Raw genomic sequence first — 17,154 nt, 5'->3', positions numbered from 1 at the left:
GAGAACTGGGGCTTCTTCCAGAAAATTCATCCCTTGGCTGCTGGACTGGACAAGGAAGAGCCTTTCCTCACCTGCACTGCAGCTGCTTTGTGGAGTTTGGGGGAATTTACACAGCAAGACTTTAGGGCTGAGCTGGAAGAAAGGAAACATCCTCAGCTGGGAAAAAAGGGAGGATCCAAGCAGAAACCTGGAGTTTCTGTGCAGAAAGCAGAGAGTGCTGATAACAAGCAGCCAGGATTGAGCTGCAGCCTACCCTCCATCCATGTGTTCCATTTTCTCTCCCCAGGAAAAGGCCTCCCAGCAAGATGAAGAAGTCTCCAGTGGGGAGCTGGCGTTCCTTCTTCAACCTGGGGAAATCCTCCTCCGTGTCCAAGCGCAAACTGCAGCGCAACCCCAGCGAGCCCTCGGAAATGAAAGCCATAGCCCTGGCAGGTGAGGCCCCCTTCCAAAACCCGGCGTGTCAGCAGTGCAGTGATGTTTCCAGTGGGCTTTTATCTCCTCCTAGCGTCCAAGCCGTGCATGACACCTCCAGTAGCTCTTCTTTCCCAATGGATCTCGGGCAGCTCTGGAGCCTGCCAGGGCTTGTAGCTCTGTGCTTTGCTTGGAACAGCTTTGGAAGGATAAGATATGGCTGCTGCTATCACAAGTCACAGGATAATTCCTTCTGACACTCTCATTATGAAATGAGAATACAGTTCTCATTCCCCTTGCTGCTCTCACAAGAGGGAAAGGCACCTTCCCACAAACACATTCCCTCCAAAAGCTGCACCAGAGTACCCAGAGAAGGCAGCCAACAACCCTTTGTAGTCACAGCCAGCATATGTAGGTGGAATTCTCAACCTTTTCTATATATAATGTGCTTTTTCTTTCCAAACTTAAAAATAGCAACAGCATGTTTTTGCAGTAAAACACATCACAAATCCCAAAATATGGGCCCAGGAGAACTTTTATCCCCTCATCTCTGAAGATTGATCTTTAAATTCTTACCCTCACAGCCTTCACACTCGCTTATGATGCCCTTCAGGACTGTGTCCTCAGAGACTGAAATTATACTTCAGTTTTATAGTTTTATGCCTTGTTTAGTGCCCATAAAACAGGGTCTGTAAATGTTCCTTCCTTCCCTCTTTTTGAGGCATTTTGCTTGTGGGAAATGGTTTCCCATCCTGTCACCTGCAGTAGTCATCGCTTGGGTTGGTCACTGTTTCCAGGTAAAATGAGAATCAGAAACCCACCTTCAAAACAAGATTACTCTCAGGACAGTGATGTTGGTGCTAGAAATGCATTTGTGTTTTTCCTGCCACTGTTACCCAGCTAAATGGAAACCCCTTTCCTAACTGATGCCTGTGTGGTTCCTTCCTTCAGGAGGACGAGGAGACAGCGGGACGCTCCGCTCGGCCAAGAGCGAGGAGTCCCTCACCTCCCTGCATGCTGTGGATGGTAAGGCAAAATCCCACCTGCACTTCCAAGAAATGGGCATTAAGGGAGGCTCTTTGACATCTCTGGCTGTAGATATTCAACAGGGCAGGTTTTCCACTGCTCCAGGGGAAGCTGTACTTGTTAACTTTCTGCTCCCAGCACAGATGAATCTTACAGTAATGCTCTTCATGGCTTTTCCTGCTTTTGAGGTTGAAAAAAGCAAACCTCTTGCTTTGGTGTAGCTGATGCTGCCTATGTTCATTCCTTGGCTCCTCCCCTTGCTATTTCAAGGTTGACAGAACAGCATTGTGGAGGAAAGTGCTCTCTGAGAAAGGCCTTCAGCACATTTAAAGTGTCTTTGCTTGTGCTCACAGCTTAGTTTCACACTAAATCATGCCTGGCAAGTGCTGTAACAGAGTTTAAGCAAATGGAATAAGCAGTCACTGCCAACGATGTTACTTTGTGTGCAGAGATCACATGGGGAGCCTCTCTCTGCCCTAGGGCTGCTCTGACCACCCCCACCCCGACTGGGCCTGGCCCCCAGGGCAGGAGCTCTTGTCACTGATCATGGTGTCTCCTCACTTGCAGGTGAATCCAAACTGTTCCGGCCCAGAAGGCCCAGGTCCAGCAGCGATGCCCTGTCTGCCTCCTTCAACGGGGAGCTCCTGGGGAACATGAACCGCTGCAACTCCTACGACAACCTGCCCCATGACGACAGCGACGGCGACGAGGGGCTCATCCACGTCCCTGCCCTCATCTCCCCCCGCTCCTCGGAGGACGTGGACCTCAGCCCGCCGGACATCGGCGTCGCCAGCCTGGACTTCGACCCCATGTCCTTCCAGTGCAGCCCCCCGCAGGCGGAGTCCGAGTGCCTGGACAGCAGCACCTCCCTGCTGGAGTCCGTCGATATCAATAAGGAGAAGCCAAGCCTGCTCAAGAAGGATTTAGAATCAGGCAGCCAGTCCCAGACCCCAGGCAGTGCCACAAGCTCTGAGCCAGTGTCCCCTTTCCAGGAGAAGATGAGTCCCTTCTTTACGCTGGACCTGAGCCCCACAGAAGAGCAGGCCTGCAAACCCCTCAGCTTCTCACCCAAGACAGCCCGAAAGCCCATCAAATCTCCACCACTGAGCACAGAACCAATGTCCTTTGTGCTACCCAGCCGTGTGCCAGAGGCCGTGGGAGGAGTGCCCACCACATCCAGGAACTCCTCTGCTTCCAGCTGGAGCAAAGAGATTGGCATCACTGAGATCACAAACAGGTCCCCAACCCAGATGTCCTTGCCCCTGAAAAACAGTGAAACAGGAACAGGGGAAGGAGCCCACCAAGAGCTGCAGCATCCCCAGCTAGTGACTGCTTGCAAAGCAGAGTTGCCAGAAGAAGGGGAGAGAGCCATGCCAAGCAGTCAGAATAAGACTGTACCCAGTGGACACACCCAGCCAGGTACAGTGCATTTTCCTCCATTCTTTCTTTAAGTTCCAAAGGGGAGCTGCTCTCAGAACCGTCCTCCTCTGCGTGCCTTTAGGAGAGGGGATTGCCCGTCAGTTCTGGTCACGAGTGTCTTGCAGGGCTGTGCAGATCAGTAAAGTCTTAACCTCTGCCTTCTCCCTACATCACACAAATCTTGGATAATTACCATAATGCTTTATATTCTGCTTTTTTTTCCCCATCCTCTCATACGTGAAAATCTCTAGCATGTCCTTCTCAATCATTTCAGCCAATAGACCATCTAAGACTTTTCCTTTTTTAAATTAAAAATCTGCCAACACTCGAAGAAGGGACCTTTCCGCCTAAAACCTTATGATCAAAATTGTGTAAGGGTATCTCATTCTCTGCTACCTCCTTCCTACCTCTAGAAATGCAAGAGGAGCCTTTAGACAATCTCTTGGGTTTTTTCCTCTTTGTGATGAACTGCTGTGCTGTCGAGCAGCGTTTACCTGTGAGACACAAGTGTTTCACATCAGAAGGAACTGCCACTGTGAAAGTGTGGAGAGCATCTATTTTTTTATAATAGTCGTTAAGGTCACTCTCCTTATTGGGTAACATAAAATCACTCTCTCTCTCAATTTTCCCCCCATTAGGAGCAGTTGCCCTCGACTCCCCCCAGGATCCTGTTCCCGTCAGTTCTGTGTCTCTTATCCCTCCTCCTCCTCCGAAAAACGCAGCGCGCATGCTGGCCCTAGCGTTAGCCGAGTCCGCGCAGCAAGCATCCGCCCAGTCCCACAAAAGGCCAGGAGATGCTCATGCTGAAAGCACAAATTATGGAGAGGCTGAAGCTGGCACAGCTCTAGAAAAGCTCCATCTCTCTGCGGGTGCTCCCGACAAGCTCCACCTGTTCACTGCTGTGCCCGAGAACCGCCTGCACTTCCAGCCCGGGGCACCTTTAGAGCAGGACTGCCAAGGCACGGCCGGGGAGCAGAACCACCCGCCCGGCGCACCTGGAGGCCAAGAGCCCCCGCCTCTCCACACGGGCATGCCTGGGGACACGCCTGGCAGCAGGGATGCGGAGCAGGAGCAGTCCAGCTTCCACCTCAGCAGAGCGGGGGACAAGGAGGCCTTCCCGGCCCACGCGGGGGACTGGGAGCACGCGGCCCTGCACGGCCCAGGGACGCTGCCGGAGCGGGAGCTGCCCGGCACGGAGCCGGCTGCGGAACAGCCCCACCTGCGCGCGGGCCTGGCTGGGGACAAGCTGCACGCTCCCTGCGCGGCCGAGGACAAGCTGCCGTCTCCCTCCGTGGCTCCTGCTGGGGACAAGGGCGCCCCGGCCGCGGTGCCGTACCTGAGCACCCTCCCGGGCCCAGAGCCCCGTGCCCCGCCCGGGGCCGCCCCCCAGGCAGATGTGAGCGTCCCGCCCGCGCCGCGCGCGGCCACGGCCCCGGCACAGAGACAGGAGCACCAGGCAGCCGTGGGACAGGTGCCAGCGGCCAAAGCACCCAGCGGCTCGGGGCAGGTACGTGCTGTGCCCTGCGCAGCTCCTCTGAAATGCTGAGCACTGGCAGTGTCGGTCCAAATCCAAATGGCAACGGGGGGAATTGCAGGAAACTGGGAGTGACGTGGGTGTAACACAGACACAGCCTTGCAGGAAAGCCTGTGCTGCTTTCCTAAGGGAGCATCCTGTAGGAGAATACCCACTCTTCTTGGTTTTAAGGAAAAGAGTGTTTGCAGGAGCAGGTGACAGAGGGATTGATAGTTCAGAATGCTCAGAAAGAAGAATTTTTGCATCCTCCGAAAGGGTCCTCTTCCAGCATCCTGGTTAGGTTCTTGTCCAGTCAGCGAAAGGATGAGAGGATACAGTTTTAAGCTGCACCAGGAGAGGTTTAGGTTGGGCAACAGGAACAATTTCTTCATGAAAGGGTGATTAGGTGCTGGAAGGGGCTGCCCAGGGAGCTCGTGGAGTCCACATCACTGGAGGTGTCCAAGGAACAACTGGACATGACACTTAGTGCTCTGGGCTGGTGACAAGGGGGGACTGATCTCAGGTAGGACTCCATGGTCTCAGAGGTCTTTTCCAAACTCAGTGGTTCTGTTAAACAAAGCAGGTCAGATTGCTTGTGCATGATTGAAAAATTTCCATCAGAAATCTAAAGCCCGCAGCCCGTGAAACACACCTGGCTGCATCCTAAGCCCTGCAGCCACATTTGAGTCAGGAATTTCTACTTTACTGCACTTCTTGATCTGCTCACCATTAACATCAGACTTTTAAAAGCAGACCACCTAAGGAAACACTGAGGGTAATGCGTGAGGAGACGGCCACCTCCTCCCTTCCTCTGGTTTGGCATTTGCAGAACACACCAGTTGTGATGGGTCCCTAAAAACTGCCAGTATCATCATGCCTTCCCATGCTGAGAGAGGGAACATACATGTCTGTCAGTCCCCAGCAAACAGAAACCAGGCACAGATATGCTGGAATGGAGCTGCTCTGTACAAGTGTCTGGGATGTTCTAACTACAGAACAGCAGAGAAAAAGCTGCCTGTCCCTAACTTTGTCTGCTTTCTTCCCTGCAGATGTGGAGCACAGCTACACCTGAAAAACCTCCGGAGCCCACGCCAGGCTTTGTCTCCGAGAACAGTTCCAGTGCCCGTGGCTCCTCTTCCATGCCTGCAGGCCACCAGAGCCACTTGGAAAAGCCTCGGGAGAGCACGAGGGCTCCCCCTCTGCACCTGCGCTCCGAGTCAGTCCCTGCCCCCTCCTCCTACGGCTTCACCCCACCCGTGCCACCCGTGAGGACGCTGGAGAGCAAGATTGCAGCGGCCATGCACTCCAGCAACACGGACGCCATCAACAATTCCAACTACCACTCCTTCCTGGCCTCCTCCATGCTGGCATCCTCCGTGGAGGAGGCGCTGCTGCCGCCGCCACCGCCGCCGCCTCCCAAGCACTCGTCCATGCAGCCGGTGTATGTGCCGCACCCCAAGGCAGAGAGCCTCCCCGAGCCCGCGGGGCCCGACAGCTACCTGCACACCAAGCACCAGTACCGGCCCGAGAGCGTCCCTGCCCACGGCTACCACGGCAAGGCCGAGCAGCACCAGCCCTACCCGCCCCGCCCGGAGCCGCCCGTCACCGCGGGCGCGCGCTACGGCTCCTACGGCACGCAGGGCAAGGGCTCTGCCGCGGGCCTGCACCCCAAGCCCCGCAGCCGCACCGACTTCGTGTCCTCCGTGAGCTCCGTGGGGCTGCGGGGCAGCGGCTACGCCGAGGAGGCCCCCCCGTACCCCACCATCCGCAGGGTGCAGTCGCTGCACGTGCCCGGCCCGGCCGCCGCCGCCGCCATCCGCTCCGTGCCCATCTCCCGCACGGAGGTGCCCCCGGACGACGAGCCCGTGTACTGCCCGCGGCCCCTCTACCAGTACAAGCCGTATCAGCCCCACTCCGACTACCACGTCACGCAGCTCCAGCCTTACTTTGAGAACGGGCGGGTCCATTATCGCTACAGTCCCTACTCCAGCTCCTCCAGCTCCCCCTTCTACGCCGCAGCCGACGCGAGTTTCTGTGACCTGGATCCCTACAGCACCGTGCGGGTCCGGCCCTTCCACGGCCTGCCCAGCCGCGAGTTCGGCCCCTACGTGTCCCGGCTGCAGGGCAAGGGGCTGTACCGCTACCCCAGCCTGGCCGCCTACCCCCGGGCGGGGCTCATCAACCACCTGGGCAAAGAGCACAGCTTCGTGAGCAGGGACGTGCCCCCCGCCCCGGACATCAAGCACATGTACATGTCCTGGGACCTGGAGGACATGGAGAAGTACCGCATGCAGTCCATCCGCCGCGAGAGCCGCACGCGCCAGAAGGTCAAAGGGCCCCTCATGTCCCAGTACGACAACGTGGCCCCGCTGCTGCAGGACGAGCTGGGGGGCCTGGATGCCGTCCACCTGCGCAGCAAATCGGATCCTGGCAAGAGCGGCCTGCTGACGGTGGCAGAAGGGAAGGAGGGCAGGTACCCGGCCAAGGCGGCCACGCCCGAAGGGGACGAGCGTTACTACGGGCAGCACGCGGAGCCTGAGCTGGACCGAGCCCTCTATCACGGCGGGGGCTACGGGAACGGGCAGCCCGAGAAGCCGTCCTTGCCCCAGAAGCAGAGCAGCATCCGGAACAGGAAGATGCACGAACCAGGCAGCAGCAGCAGCGAGCACAGGACGTATTTGCAGCAGGAAGCCAACCATAGGCAGCCTTCCGAACCCAAAAATGGGCCCCCCTACCCTGAGTACAGGCCCAAGGGTGGCCCGGAGCCCTCTGAGCCCATGGGCTACCAGCACTCGGGCAGCAAGTACATCCCAGGCAGCCAGGAGACCCTGAGGCTGAACCACAAGGAGGGGAGGCTGGCAGAGGACAGGCCGGACCTGGAGAGGCCCCGAGGCAGAGCGTCCATGGAGAAGCACTCCAGAGACTGCTACAAGGAGGAGGAACACGCCGCCCCTCCCGTGGCGCCGCCGCCCAAGCCCGAGCGGAGCCACAGCCTCCGGATGCGGGAGCACCCCGAGCCCATGGAGAGGGACTCTGCCCTGCTGTACCCCTACCAAACCCTGGGCAAGCGCCAAAGCACGATGACTGTGGTGTCCCAGTACGATAATCTGGAGGATTACCATACCCTGCCTCAGCACCAAAGAGGGGGCTATGCTGGAGCGGGGGGCTTCGTGCCCCCTGGCTTCCCCCACGTGCACAGCAGAACTTACGCCACAGCGCTGGGGCAGGGAGCCTTCCTCCCCACAGAGCTGTGTCTGCAGAGGCCCGAGACTGAGGTGCACGTCGAGTGAGCTCTGGGGGGGACGAGGGATAGAGTCTAAGCAGCCTCTGCTGGACAGTGGACTGTTTTATTTTTTCAGTGACAGTAAGAAACTCCCCGACCCGGCCCCAGTGAGCAAAGCAAAGCCCCCTCAGCCCTCCCCTGGCCCCCACTCACTGTTTTTATGTAGTAGAGCTATAGATTTTCATGTAGTTTTGAGCCACCTGGGAGGACAGGGCAGGCTGTTGGCACACAGGTGTTGCCAGAGGCCGAGCAGGGCTGACACAGACGCTGTTGGGGCAGGGAGGGAAGGAGTTTGCCCTTCCCAGAAGTGACACTGGCTGCTGCTCCCCACGCCCAGGGTCCCATGCATGATGGGCTGTGCACGATGGACTGTGCCTGCAGCTCCATCCTGCTGCAAACTGCCCATCCCAGCTGGCTCCAGGAAAGGGCCGTGGAGGATCCTTGGAGTTACACAGAGAGAGTGGGGCTGGGCAGGGCTCCCCAGGGATCCTCTCCTTGCTGAGGCCCTGCCTCTCCTGCGGCTGCACCCACTGCAGCTGCTCTGAGCTGGGTGGGGGCCTGTTCTGATTTCAAGCCCAAGGAATAGGCTCTGAAGCCAGCTCAGAACACAACACACTTGTTACATTTCTTGCTTATTAACAAGCTGCTTCTGCCTACAAGAAGTCCATTTCCTTCACATTTCTGTGTTGTAAGCAGAGGCCAGCTGCAGGAGCCATGTAGGACAGGTTTGCATTTCTCACACCAAAAGAAATAAACCACTAAACTACACCAAACCCAACCCCCAGAGCTGGGAACAGCACACACATTCCGTGCCAGTCCTTCCTCTTTGCTGCAAGGTTATCTGTGGCCCAGATAAGCTCATTCCATCCTGTGGCTGGCAAGACTCTTGTCATCTCACTGTAAAAAATACTAAAAAACTAGATTTAAAAAAAAGTCTATAGGATTATATAAATCAGAGCCCTCCTTGCCAGCTGTGTGTGACAAGTTGTCTGCGTGAGCAGCTGCCCTGGGCCAGGTCCTGCAGCAATTCCATCAGGGAATGCTCCTGCTGAGCTTAAGCTGGAGCTCTCTGCAGCCTCTGAGTTCCATGCTAGGCAGAGATCCCTGTGGAGTTGTGCGCACAGGGAGCAGTGATGAGCCCAGGTGCAGTTCCTCCAGGACTCAGTGAGTAGGAACAGAAGGCCAGTGCACTCTAGAATACACCAAAAATGGTGTTCAAGCTGTTGAAAAGCTTTGATATTGTAAAAACAGCCTGGCAGCCCCTCATGCTGCCTCTCAGACTGCCCAGGACTCACACCCCCTGTACAAATAAAGCACATCCATTCCATTAGGTAGGGCTTGCAAGCAATACTTGAGATTTAGCAGTTTTTAAATGTTCACTGATAAATTCCAAGGCCATTCCTGTTCCGTGTGGTTGAAGAACTTCTCTACCTGTTTCAAATCTCTAATCTTTTATGAAAAACCTGGAAGTCCTGCAGTTAGCACACAGCTGCTTAGGTGGGGCTTTTTGAACAAAAAGTTTCGTGGCTATTTTGGGACTTTTAAATCCTAAGGAAAGCCTGCTTCTAGTTGCTGACTACTCTGTAGCTTTTTGCTTCTTTTAACCTTGGAGCCTTGTCTGGGGCTGTTTCAGTAACTACCTTCTGGATATATTTTATTGTGCAATGCTGGTGTTTTAAGCATTTTGTTTAGAAGAGTTCTCACATGTTACGGAATGAAATCAGGCAGTAAGAAAAAAAAGAAGAAAGAAAAAGAGAAAAAAGCAGCACTGTGATCCAGGTTACCACAATCTCCTCATGAAGAATTCCCAGGTAGAGGGGTTGGGGTTTTTGGTGAGGGAATGCTTTTTGTAGTGTTTTCTTTTAAGGAAAACTGACAGAACTGCACAGAAAGGGACCACTGGGTGAGCCACCCTGTCTCCACTGGCAGTAGCTGCCAGGCCAGGCTGAGCTGCCCTGGTTCCTCGGAGCCAGGCTGGATTATCTGTGCTCCCCAGCAGAGCTGTGTTGTGCCAGGACCAGCCTCAGCCCCTGGCTACCTGCCAGGTCTCCAGTTGAAGCAGGGATAAGTGTTTGGTTCAGGCTATTTGGGATTCAGGTAAAGAGAGCTGCAGGTCCAACCTCTCTCTCTGTGAAAGCCTTAACTCCCCCCTGCCCTCAGCCTCCCCTCCCTCTGCCTGGGCCTTACGTCAGCCAGGACTATCCTGCCACTGACAGGGGCTGCTCCAGCTCCTGGCAATTGTAAAGCCTCTGGATTTTCCTGCTCGAAGCCACTGTCTCCCTGTAGAGCCCAAGTGCCATCCCTGACAGCCTCTGCTCCTCAGTGCTGTGCTGCTCTCCCTGCATTGTGTGAAGTGCCAGGTGCAAAGCTCATCCCATTGGAAACAAACCCTTCAGCACCTTTCCCAAAGGGCTTCTGGAAGTGCACACCTGTACCCTAACCCAGAGGGCTGCTGCAGACATCCTTTTGGGAGTGAGGGGAAGAGGACAGCAGAGAGAGCAGAGAGTCTCAGCCACCTCCCCCTTGGTGTGCAGCCACAGCCAGGTGTGGTCTGAGGGTGGGAGCTCTCCAAGAACCCAAACTCATGTCCAGCACTGCTGAGCCACAGTACAGAATTCAGAAAGGTGAAGGCACCAGCTTTTCCCAGGTAACACAGACCAAAACCTTTCCTTTGTTGTTCCTCCTGCCCACAGCTTCAGCAGCATCCTGCATGATCCTACCCTGCCAAGCCATACAGTGAACTATGCAGTCCTGCTCCTGCTCTGGGCTCAGTCTGCTGGTCCTACAGAGAGTTTTACATCCTCATTAACTCCAGAATTCATAGGTGAGGTTGGAAAGGGTGTCATGCATCAGAACAAGGCAGGCAGGTGACACCAGGAGTCTCAGGTGGGTGAGCTGGAGGACGATGACAGCCCAGTCCTGTGTCCCAGAGTGGAGAGAGCGGGGGACAGCAACGCAAATAATCCTCTAATCAAGTGCAGTTGTGCTTGGGCCCAGTAATTCTTGCCTGACCACGTCCCCACGAGGTGACAGCAGCTCTGTTCCTCAGCAGTTCCCTCTCATGGACACTATTGCATCCGGAGCTGCCACTCCCTCTGTTTCCAGCAGAGGGTCTCCAGTGCATGCAGAATGAGGCTCCAGGAGTTGCTCCAGCTCTGGATTTTCACCTCTGCTTTGGAGCAGGACGTGACCCGCAGGAGCCCTTCCTTGGGAAGGGGAGTGCAGTCATAGGTGAGTAATGAGGACTTGGCCCCTATGAAGTCTTAAGTAAAGCATTAATTTCTGATTTTTGCAGAGTCTAATCAGGTGATATCCATATGCATCTCTGAGAACACCCCCACAACTTTGTGCCTATGTCTTTGCAGTGATCCCCGCCCCTGCTCCCCGCTGGGGGATCAGTGAGGATTGCACAGTGGTAGTAAGTTGCTACACAAAACCAAAACCGACTTGAAAACGTTCTGGTCCTCTTTGACCCGAGAAGGGACAGAACCTCAAGTGTGCTCTGCCCTGCCCCGGGCTGGTGCCAGGGCATTGACTCAAGTGGTGTGTTACATGTCAGGAAATCCGGGTGAGAAGTTGTTTTCCCTCCTTTCGTTGTGGCGGCTTAGGCGCGTTCCTGTTCCCCGAGCCCAGATCCCTGTGAGAGGCATGGTGTGGTGTGAGCCAGCACCACGCTCCTCCTGTGTGCACAGCCCTGCCTTGTCCAGCTGGGGGGAGGGAGGGGAAAAAAGGGTTGTTTTGCCGTTCATTTTCCTGCTGTAGAAGACTTGATTTTTCTTTCCCTGAGCCGCATGAGAGAAACATCCCAGAAAGTCTTGGGTTACCTTTGGAGTTCCCTTCACTTTAATTTATAGAGTGTCTTTTTTTGTGAACTGGTGTAAAATGTATATGCTGACAAGCTCATGTATTTTTATGTAAATATTTTTTGTGGTTCCCCACTTGACCTTCTCTGTAAATATTTAGAATTCTCATATTCTTCTCACCTTGTATGATGCAGATGTGGTTTTGTTTCTGTTTTTTATTTGTACTGTAATGCAACAATCCAGACTGAGGTGTCTTGTGGTATTAAACAAAAGCAACAGTCCCACTGAGCTCACACTCAGATGTGCAACTTGACAGCATTAATCAAGCCAGGTTAAAAACTACTCAGGTGTGCCTGTGTGTATTTTTTCCTCTCTGCCTCGTTAATTAACAGCATACTTAAAACACAAAACAGGAAGAGGCAGCTTGGGGCCGTGCCTTGGAGGGAGGGATGCTGGCAGGCAGCTAAGGAGGAAGGAGGTGACTTTGAATTCCCATGCCAAGGCTTGGGCTTATGTGTGCCATTGCACCTGTGCCCATTGCTGCTTCCTAACCATAAATAAACCTGCCTGGGCTGTTTGAGTGTCCCTTTCCTCTCACCCAGCACGACAGCACAAGCAGAAACAGCCTGGCCCTGGCAGTGAAGGCACAGGGCAGATGCAGTCAGGACAAACAGATGGCACAGGCCACCTCAGAGTTGGCTGGGAGGGATTCTGGGCACCACAGTAATACTGCTCATAGTTAATTAATAGCAAAAAGATGATTAAAGGAAGCAAATTTCAAACATTTTTAACACTCTAAGAAGGATCTCTCACAGTTCTTTCATCCAGTAAATAATACTGAGTGTAGACCTGCTGCCAGAAATAGGAGCAGCCTGATCCTTCTCTGCATGGAGGACAGGTGACCCCACTGCTCATGACCCGTGGGGTGGCTCCTGCTGTGCAGCCCAGCTCTGCCCAAGGCTTTGTGGGACTGCACAGGGGCTGCATTAGGGCCCTTGGAAATCTTTGCCTCGTCTGCTCTCAAACCTCACTTCAGTCCAGATCTGCTTATTAATGCTCATCCAGACTTGGTGCTGCTGTCCTTGTAAGGTCCCACCAGCAAACCCAGCAGCCCCCCCTTCTGCCTGAGCCAGGAATTCCTGCTCTTCCAGAGCCAGGAGCAGAGGCTGTGCCACAGGGACCTCATGGGAGGACACCAGAGCTGCCCTCACAGGGCAGGACACGACCAGGCTGATTTGGCAAAGAAAAATCTTGATTTTCAAGTTCAGTAGACAAATTCCCATCTTAACTAAGTGTTGGTGGCTGGCCAGCCCGTTTCTGCATAGCACCCTGCCAGGGGTGGGTAAATCCATGGCAGGACCCTCGGGCTGGGTGGGAATGGGAACAGCACGAGGTTGAACCCCAGGGGTTTCCTCAGGGAGCAGCCCCAGAAGTGGCACCTCCAAGCTTGGCTTGGCCTGAAGTGCTCCAAAAGCAGCACCACGGGCATTTCCTTCAATGCCACCGAGATCAGTGACCAAGATCTGTGGGCTGGAGGTTCCACACACCAGGAGGGGGCTCGGGGTGCCCCTGCAGCACTGGGAGCAGCTGGGATGGCCCCAGTTCTCCAGTGCTGTAAGGATAAACAGGATGGAAACTCCATCCCTCTCTGACAGCCTGGCCTGAGCAGCTTTGTGGGCAGAGCAGGTTGAGGAGAAGGGACAAGGATGGGTTTAAGTTGTGCCAGAGGAGTGGCAGGAGCCGGGGCACAGAATCTCTTCTCCTCCCGAGCAGTTTCCAGCAGGCAGCGCTGTTACACCGCCTTTGCCTCTCAAAGCCGACCTGCCGCTGGAAAAAGATGATGATGTTCCTTTCTAGCAGTTTCTGCTCGGCTTTCCAACTCCTTACATCTAAGGATGGGTTTCCTTTTAGTTTTTTCATATTAGAAAGGATTTGCAGAGTGGTCAATGTCGCAGCATCCTAAGGCAATCCTGAGGAGGAGCAGCCCCACTCCCCCCACTGGGAGGTGACCTGCACACCTCGGCACGGATCCACTGTTCCACTAAGCTCCAGGGCCCCATCCCTAAGGAACACAACTATATGTTCACTTCTACACTAAAAGCCATCCAAAACCAGCAACTGATGCTGGAAAAGCCATGAAGATGCTCAGTCCTTCCTTCCTCCCTCCAGCTGGTGCACGGATGCCCTGCTAAGATTCATTATGAGCTCACAGAGGCAGAAGAGCCCCCAGCACAGGCTCCGAGCCCAACACCTGCCAGAGCAGGGCTTGGCAAACCCATCCCCAGCCGTGCCAGGGCTGAGCCTCCCCTCCCTTCCCTCCCTCCTTGCCCAAAGCCCAGCCTGCATTTGTATTCTCCCCTTCCCAGCACCTGCCTGGGGCCTGGGCAGGGCAGGGGACAGAGGTGACTCTGCCCCAGATGGCTCCGCACTGGGGCTGCTGGTGCCCCTCTGGCAGCACTTGACAGGAGTTTGGCAGTGTCACAGGGCTGGAGAGGACACCCAGATGGCCTGGATTGGCATTCCTGGTGCAGGAACTGCCTGCCAGCCCCTCCAGGGAGCTGGCACAGAGGGCAAGGATCCTGCCCAGGCACAGACTGGCCACTGCTAAGGGGGAATTCGTGACGTGGGGACAACAGCAGCAACCAAAATGGATGGGAAAAGCAATTCTTTGTGCTCCTCTCATCCTTCCCAGGGACAGCAGGAGCCTCCTCCCACTCCTCCCTCGGGAGGAGCTGAGAGGGCAGGGTCCTGCCCTTTGCTTTGCCTCTGCAAAAGCTTTGAGGCAGCTCTGCATCAGAAACTGTCACAACAGCACTCCCTGCCCCTCTGCTGTCACTTCATCAACCCTTCCCGAAGGGTTTTTGTTAACCCTGTGCCATTTGGATGCTCAGAGGCAGTGGGAGAAGCCAGGGCTGTTGGGAAGGGCTGGGCTGTCCCAAGGCATCACCCACTGCCTGATAAAACCTGGGGGCTGCTCAGCACACCCAGAGTCACTGCACTCCTGTGGGGTGACCAAACTGCACCCCACCCCTAAAGCCATTCATTCAAGAGGCAGCAGAGCCCAAACCAAAGGTGAGACCTGCAGAAAGCATCCCTGGAATAGGGAATGGGCTGTCCTGGGAAAAGGGGGCTTGGTGCATTTTACAGGGAAATGAAAGCTGCCTCAACTCCATCCCGTGCTTCTTAATCCTTCCAGCTCCAGATCCTTCCCAATGAGCCAAGGAAAGTCACCAGCCTCAGACAGACACCGTGAGCCCAGACTGTGTCTGTTCTATGGTCAGACTGCAGGACAGGCTCCTCCAGGGTGTGCCTGGAAAGGTCTCCCTGCCCCACAGAGCCTCCCCTGGGCCCTGCCCAGCATCACAGGGGGAGCCTCACTGCTCTGATTGCCTCACAAGAGAGAGATGGATCCCCCCGGAAATGTCCTTTATAGAGTGTCAGAATTCATTAATTACAGGCAGATGCAGTCAGGAGACTCCCACCTTTCTGAACAATGAAAGATGCCCTTCTAAGTGCTAAAGGCAGCAGGGAAGAATGAGATCCTCATACAGATCTGATCCTGATGGGGGTTGTGCATTTAGAAGGACACAAAGATTGTAGGTGTGACAGGTGAGAAAAGAAAACCAGGTTACACAAAGGGGGAGGTCAAGTAAAAATGCATTCATCCATTTTTTAAAGATGCTGGAGAAGAGTATTTGACTCCAGCAAGTGCTGGAACTTTATGCATTATTCAAACTGTGTGAACGTTTGAAGCCTGGAGACCTGGAAGCCTTCAGTGAGAACAAGTCTCCTGGCACGTTCCCAGGGAGGAAGTGTGGCTGATCCCTGTCCTCCTGGCACAATCAATGATTTCCATGGTTTCCTCTTCACAGCAGCTCTGTTCCCCTGCACCCCAGAGTACACCACAGCCCAGTGGGATGCACTCAGGATACCCCAGGGAGCAGCTGAGCCACCGGGCACACAAAGCGAAGAGGTGCAAACACACGGAAAGGCAGCAGGAAGGCAGAGGGATGAAGGAGAACAGCAGCCCACATGAAACTTGAAAACCAAGTCACCCCCGTCCTCCAAACCCACCCTCACCCTCCCAGGCAGCCAATCCCATCCACAGCAATATTCCAGAGAACCTCATTCTGCTGCACTTCAAGCTATAAATTCAAACATCAGAATAAAAAAAGAGGTGCCAGACGGGGCCAGGTTTTCAGACAAGCAGGCAGGCAGCCAGCAGCACAAACACAGTGAGCACGGGCAGACATCTGCCTTGCCCCCTCCTCCTCCCCATCCCTTTTATTTATTCCCATCTTTTCTTTTTTCTTTTCTTCACATTGCCCCGGTGCTTTCAGAGGGGGACCTGCATCACCTCGCCCATGGGGTTTGTGTTTCAAGCCTTTCGTTTCTTTTCTGTGAATCCAGCTCAAGCTTTGCCAGCCTTTCTCCCTTGATCCAGCCCCACAAGGGTGGGAACTGGAGCAGGATCTGCCTCATCTTCTATGGCAAAGGCAGCTGGGGAGGGATGGCTGCACAGCAAAAGCAGGGGGTGCATCCCACACAAACCCACACTGTGCTGGCCAGAAAGCCCACTGATGCGAGAAAGGGGAATTTCACTGGTAATGCAGCAACTTCCCAACTAATCTCACATACAAAAGGCACATTCACACACTACAGAGCAGCCAGCTGCTGCAGGAGAGCAGAGGCTGCCTCAAACGTCCTCACTTTTTCCTTGTGTAAAAGGCTCTTGGGAAAGGAGCCGATGTCAAAGTGCCTCTGCTTTATAAAATACTTTCCCAATCAACGAAATAAGTTCAAAAGCAAAACAAACCCACTGTAACAACAGCCCCAACCCACAGCCCTGTCCCTTGCACCTCAGGGGTGATTTTAAGGTGAAGGATGAGGGCAGGCTCAGTGTCCCCACCCATGGAAGGGAGTGGAGGTTTCCCTCAGGGCTCTGAGTCTGGAATCTGCAGGGCAAAGGGAACCACGGAAAGGTTTGGGTGGGAAGGAACCCCTCAAACTCATCCTGTCCAACTGAACAGAGTGATTTTCACATCAAGTTTTGAAGGACAGGTGGGCCACCAGGAAAATAAGGAAAAGCTCCTTCCCAAGAGCCAGAGAGGTTATTTGCTGTTGGTGAAACAGCAGCTGATGGCATAAAAGCCCACAGGGCTCTAAGTTAATCTCTCTTTCCAGAGCAGGACTGGAGTAATAAAGGGACAGACATGAGACCATGGGGAAAAAAAAAAGAATATTTGATGGGGGCTGAGCATGTGCACATGATCCATCCTGCACCCCACGAGAGGTGGGTTGGGAGCCTTGGGAAGGGACAGTAGAGCTGCACAGACAGAAACCATCCCAATGCTGAGACACAGAGGTGCAGACTGGGACTCCCCAGCCATCCCTCTGCTGGCAATTCCTGGCTTTTGGGTCCCCCACTTTGCACCTCAGGAGTTCTTTTAGGGAGATGTTCCTGCACACCCCCATCACATCCTGCCCCAGCCCAGCTGAGTGTCCCTGCTCCTGCTCCTTCCAGCTCTGCTCAGGAGGATGAAGCTGGAGCAGTGAGCACCAGGAGGGAGCAGAAACGCCCCTGTGCAGTCAGACCAGGCACAGAGGAGCTCAGCCCTGGCTTAGCAGGAAGCCCTGAAGGTTTGTGTCTCACCACAACAGCACCAGTGGCAAGGAGGCTCTGGCAAGGCCCCTCATCA

General features: G+C 54.7%; 1 protein-coding gene across 6 annotated transcripts in view; it reads left to right on the top strand.

Moving 5' to 3' along the window:
• ARHGAP32 (Rho GTPase activating protein 32) overlaps window positions 1–11,797 on the top strand; it is a 244,107-nt gene extending 232,310 nt beyond the window's left edge. For all 6 annotated transcript variants that reach the window (XM_064732156.1, XM_064732155.1, XM_064732154.1 and 3 more), the window contains 5 exons: window positions 287–432; window positions 1,363–1,437; window positions 2,005–2,856; window positions 3,495–4,363; window positions 5,419–11,797. In XM_064732156.1, coding sequence (XP_064588226.1) covers window positions 287–432; window positions 1,363–1,437; window positions 2,005–2,856; window positions 3,495–4,363; window positions 5,419–7,659 — 4,183 coding nt within the window. In that variant the 3' untranslated portion in view covers window positions 7,660–11,797. The remainder of the gene's footprint in view (window positions 1–286; window positions 433–1,362; window positions 1,438–2,004; window positions 2,857–3,494; window positions 4,364–5,418) is intronic.
• The last annotated feature ends 5,357 nt before the right edge of the window (window positions 11,798–17,154 follow it).

This window comes from Zonotrichia leucophrys, chromosome 24 (assembly GCF_028769735.1).
Source record: "Zonotrichia leucophrys gambelii isolate GWCS_2022_RI chromosome 24, RI_Zleu_2.0, whole genome shotgun sequence".
NCBI classification, from domain to species: Eukaryota; Metazoa; Chordata; class Aves; order Passeriformes; family Passerellidae; genus Zonotrichia; species Zonotrichia leucophrys.
This window is presented reverse-complemented; position numbering and strand designations above follow the sequence as displayed.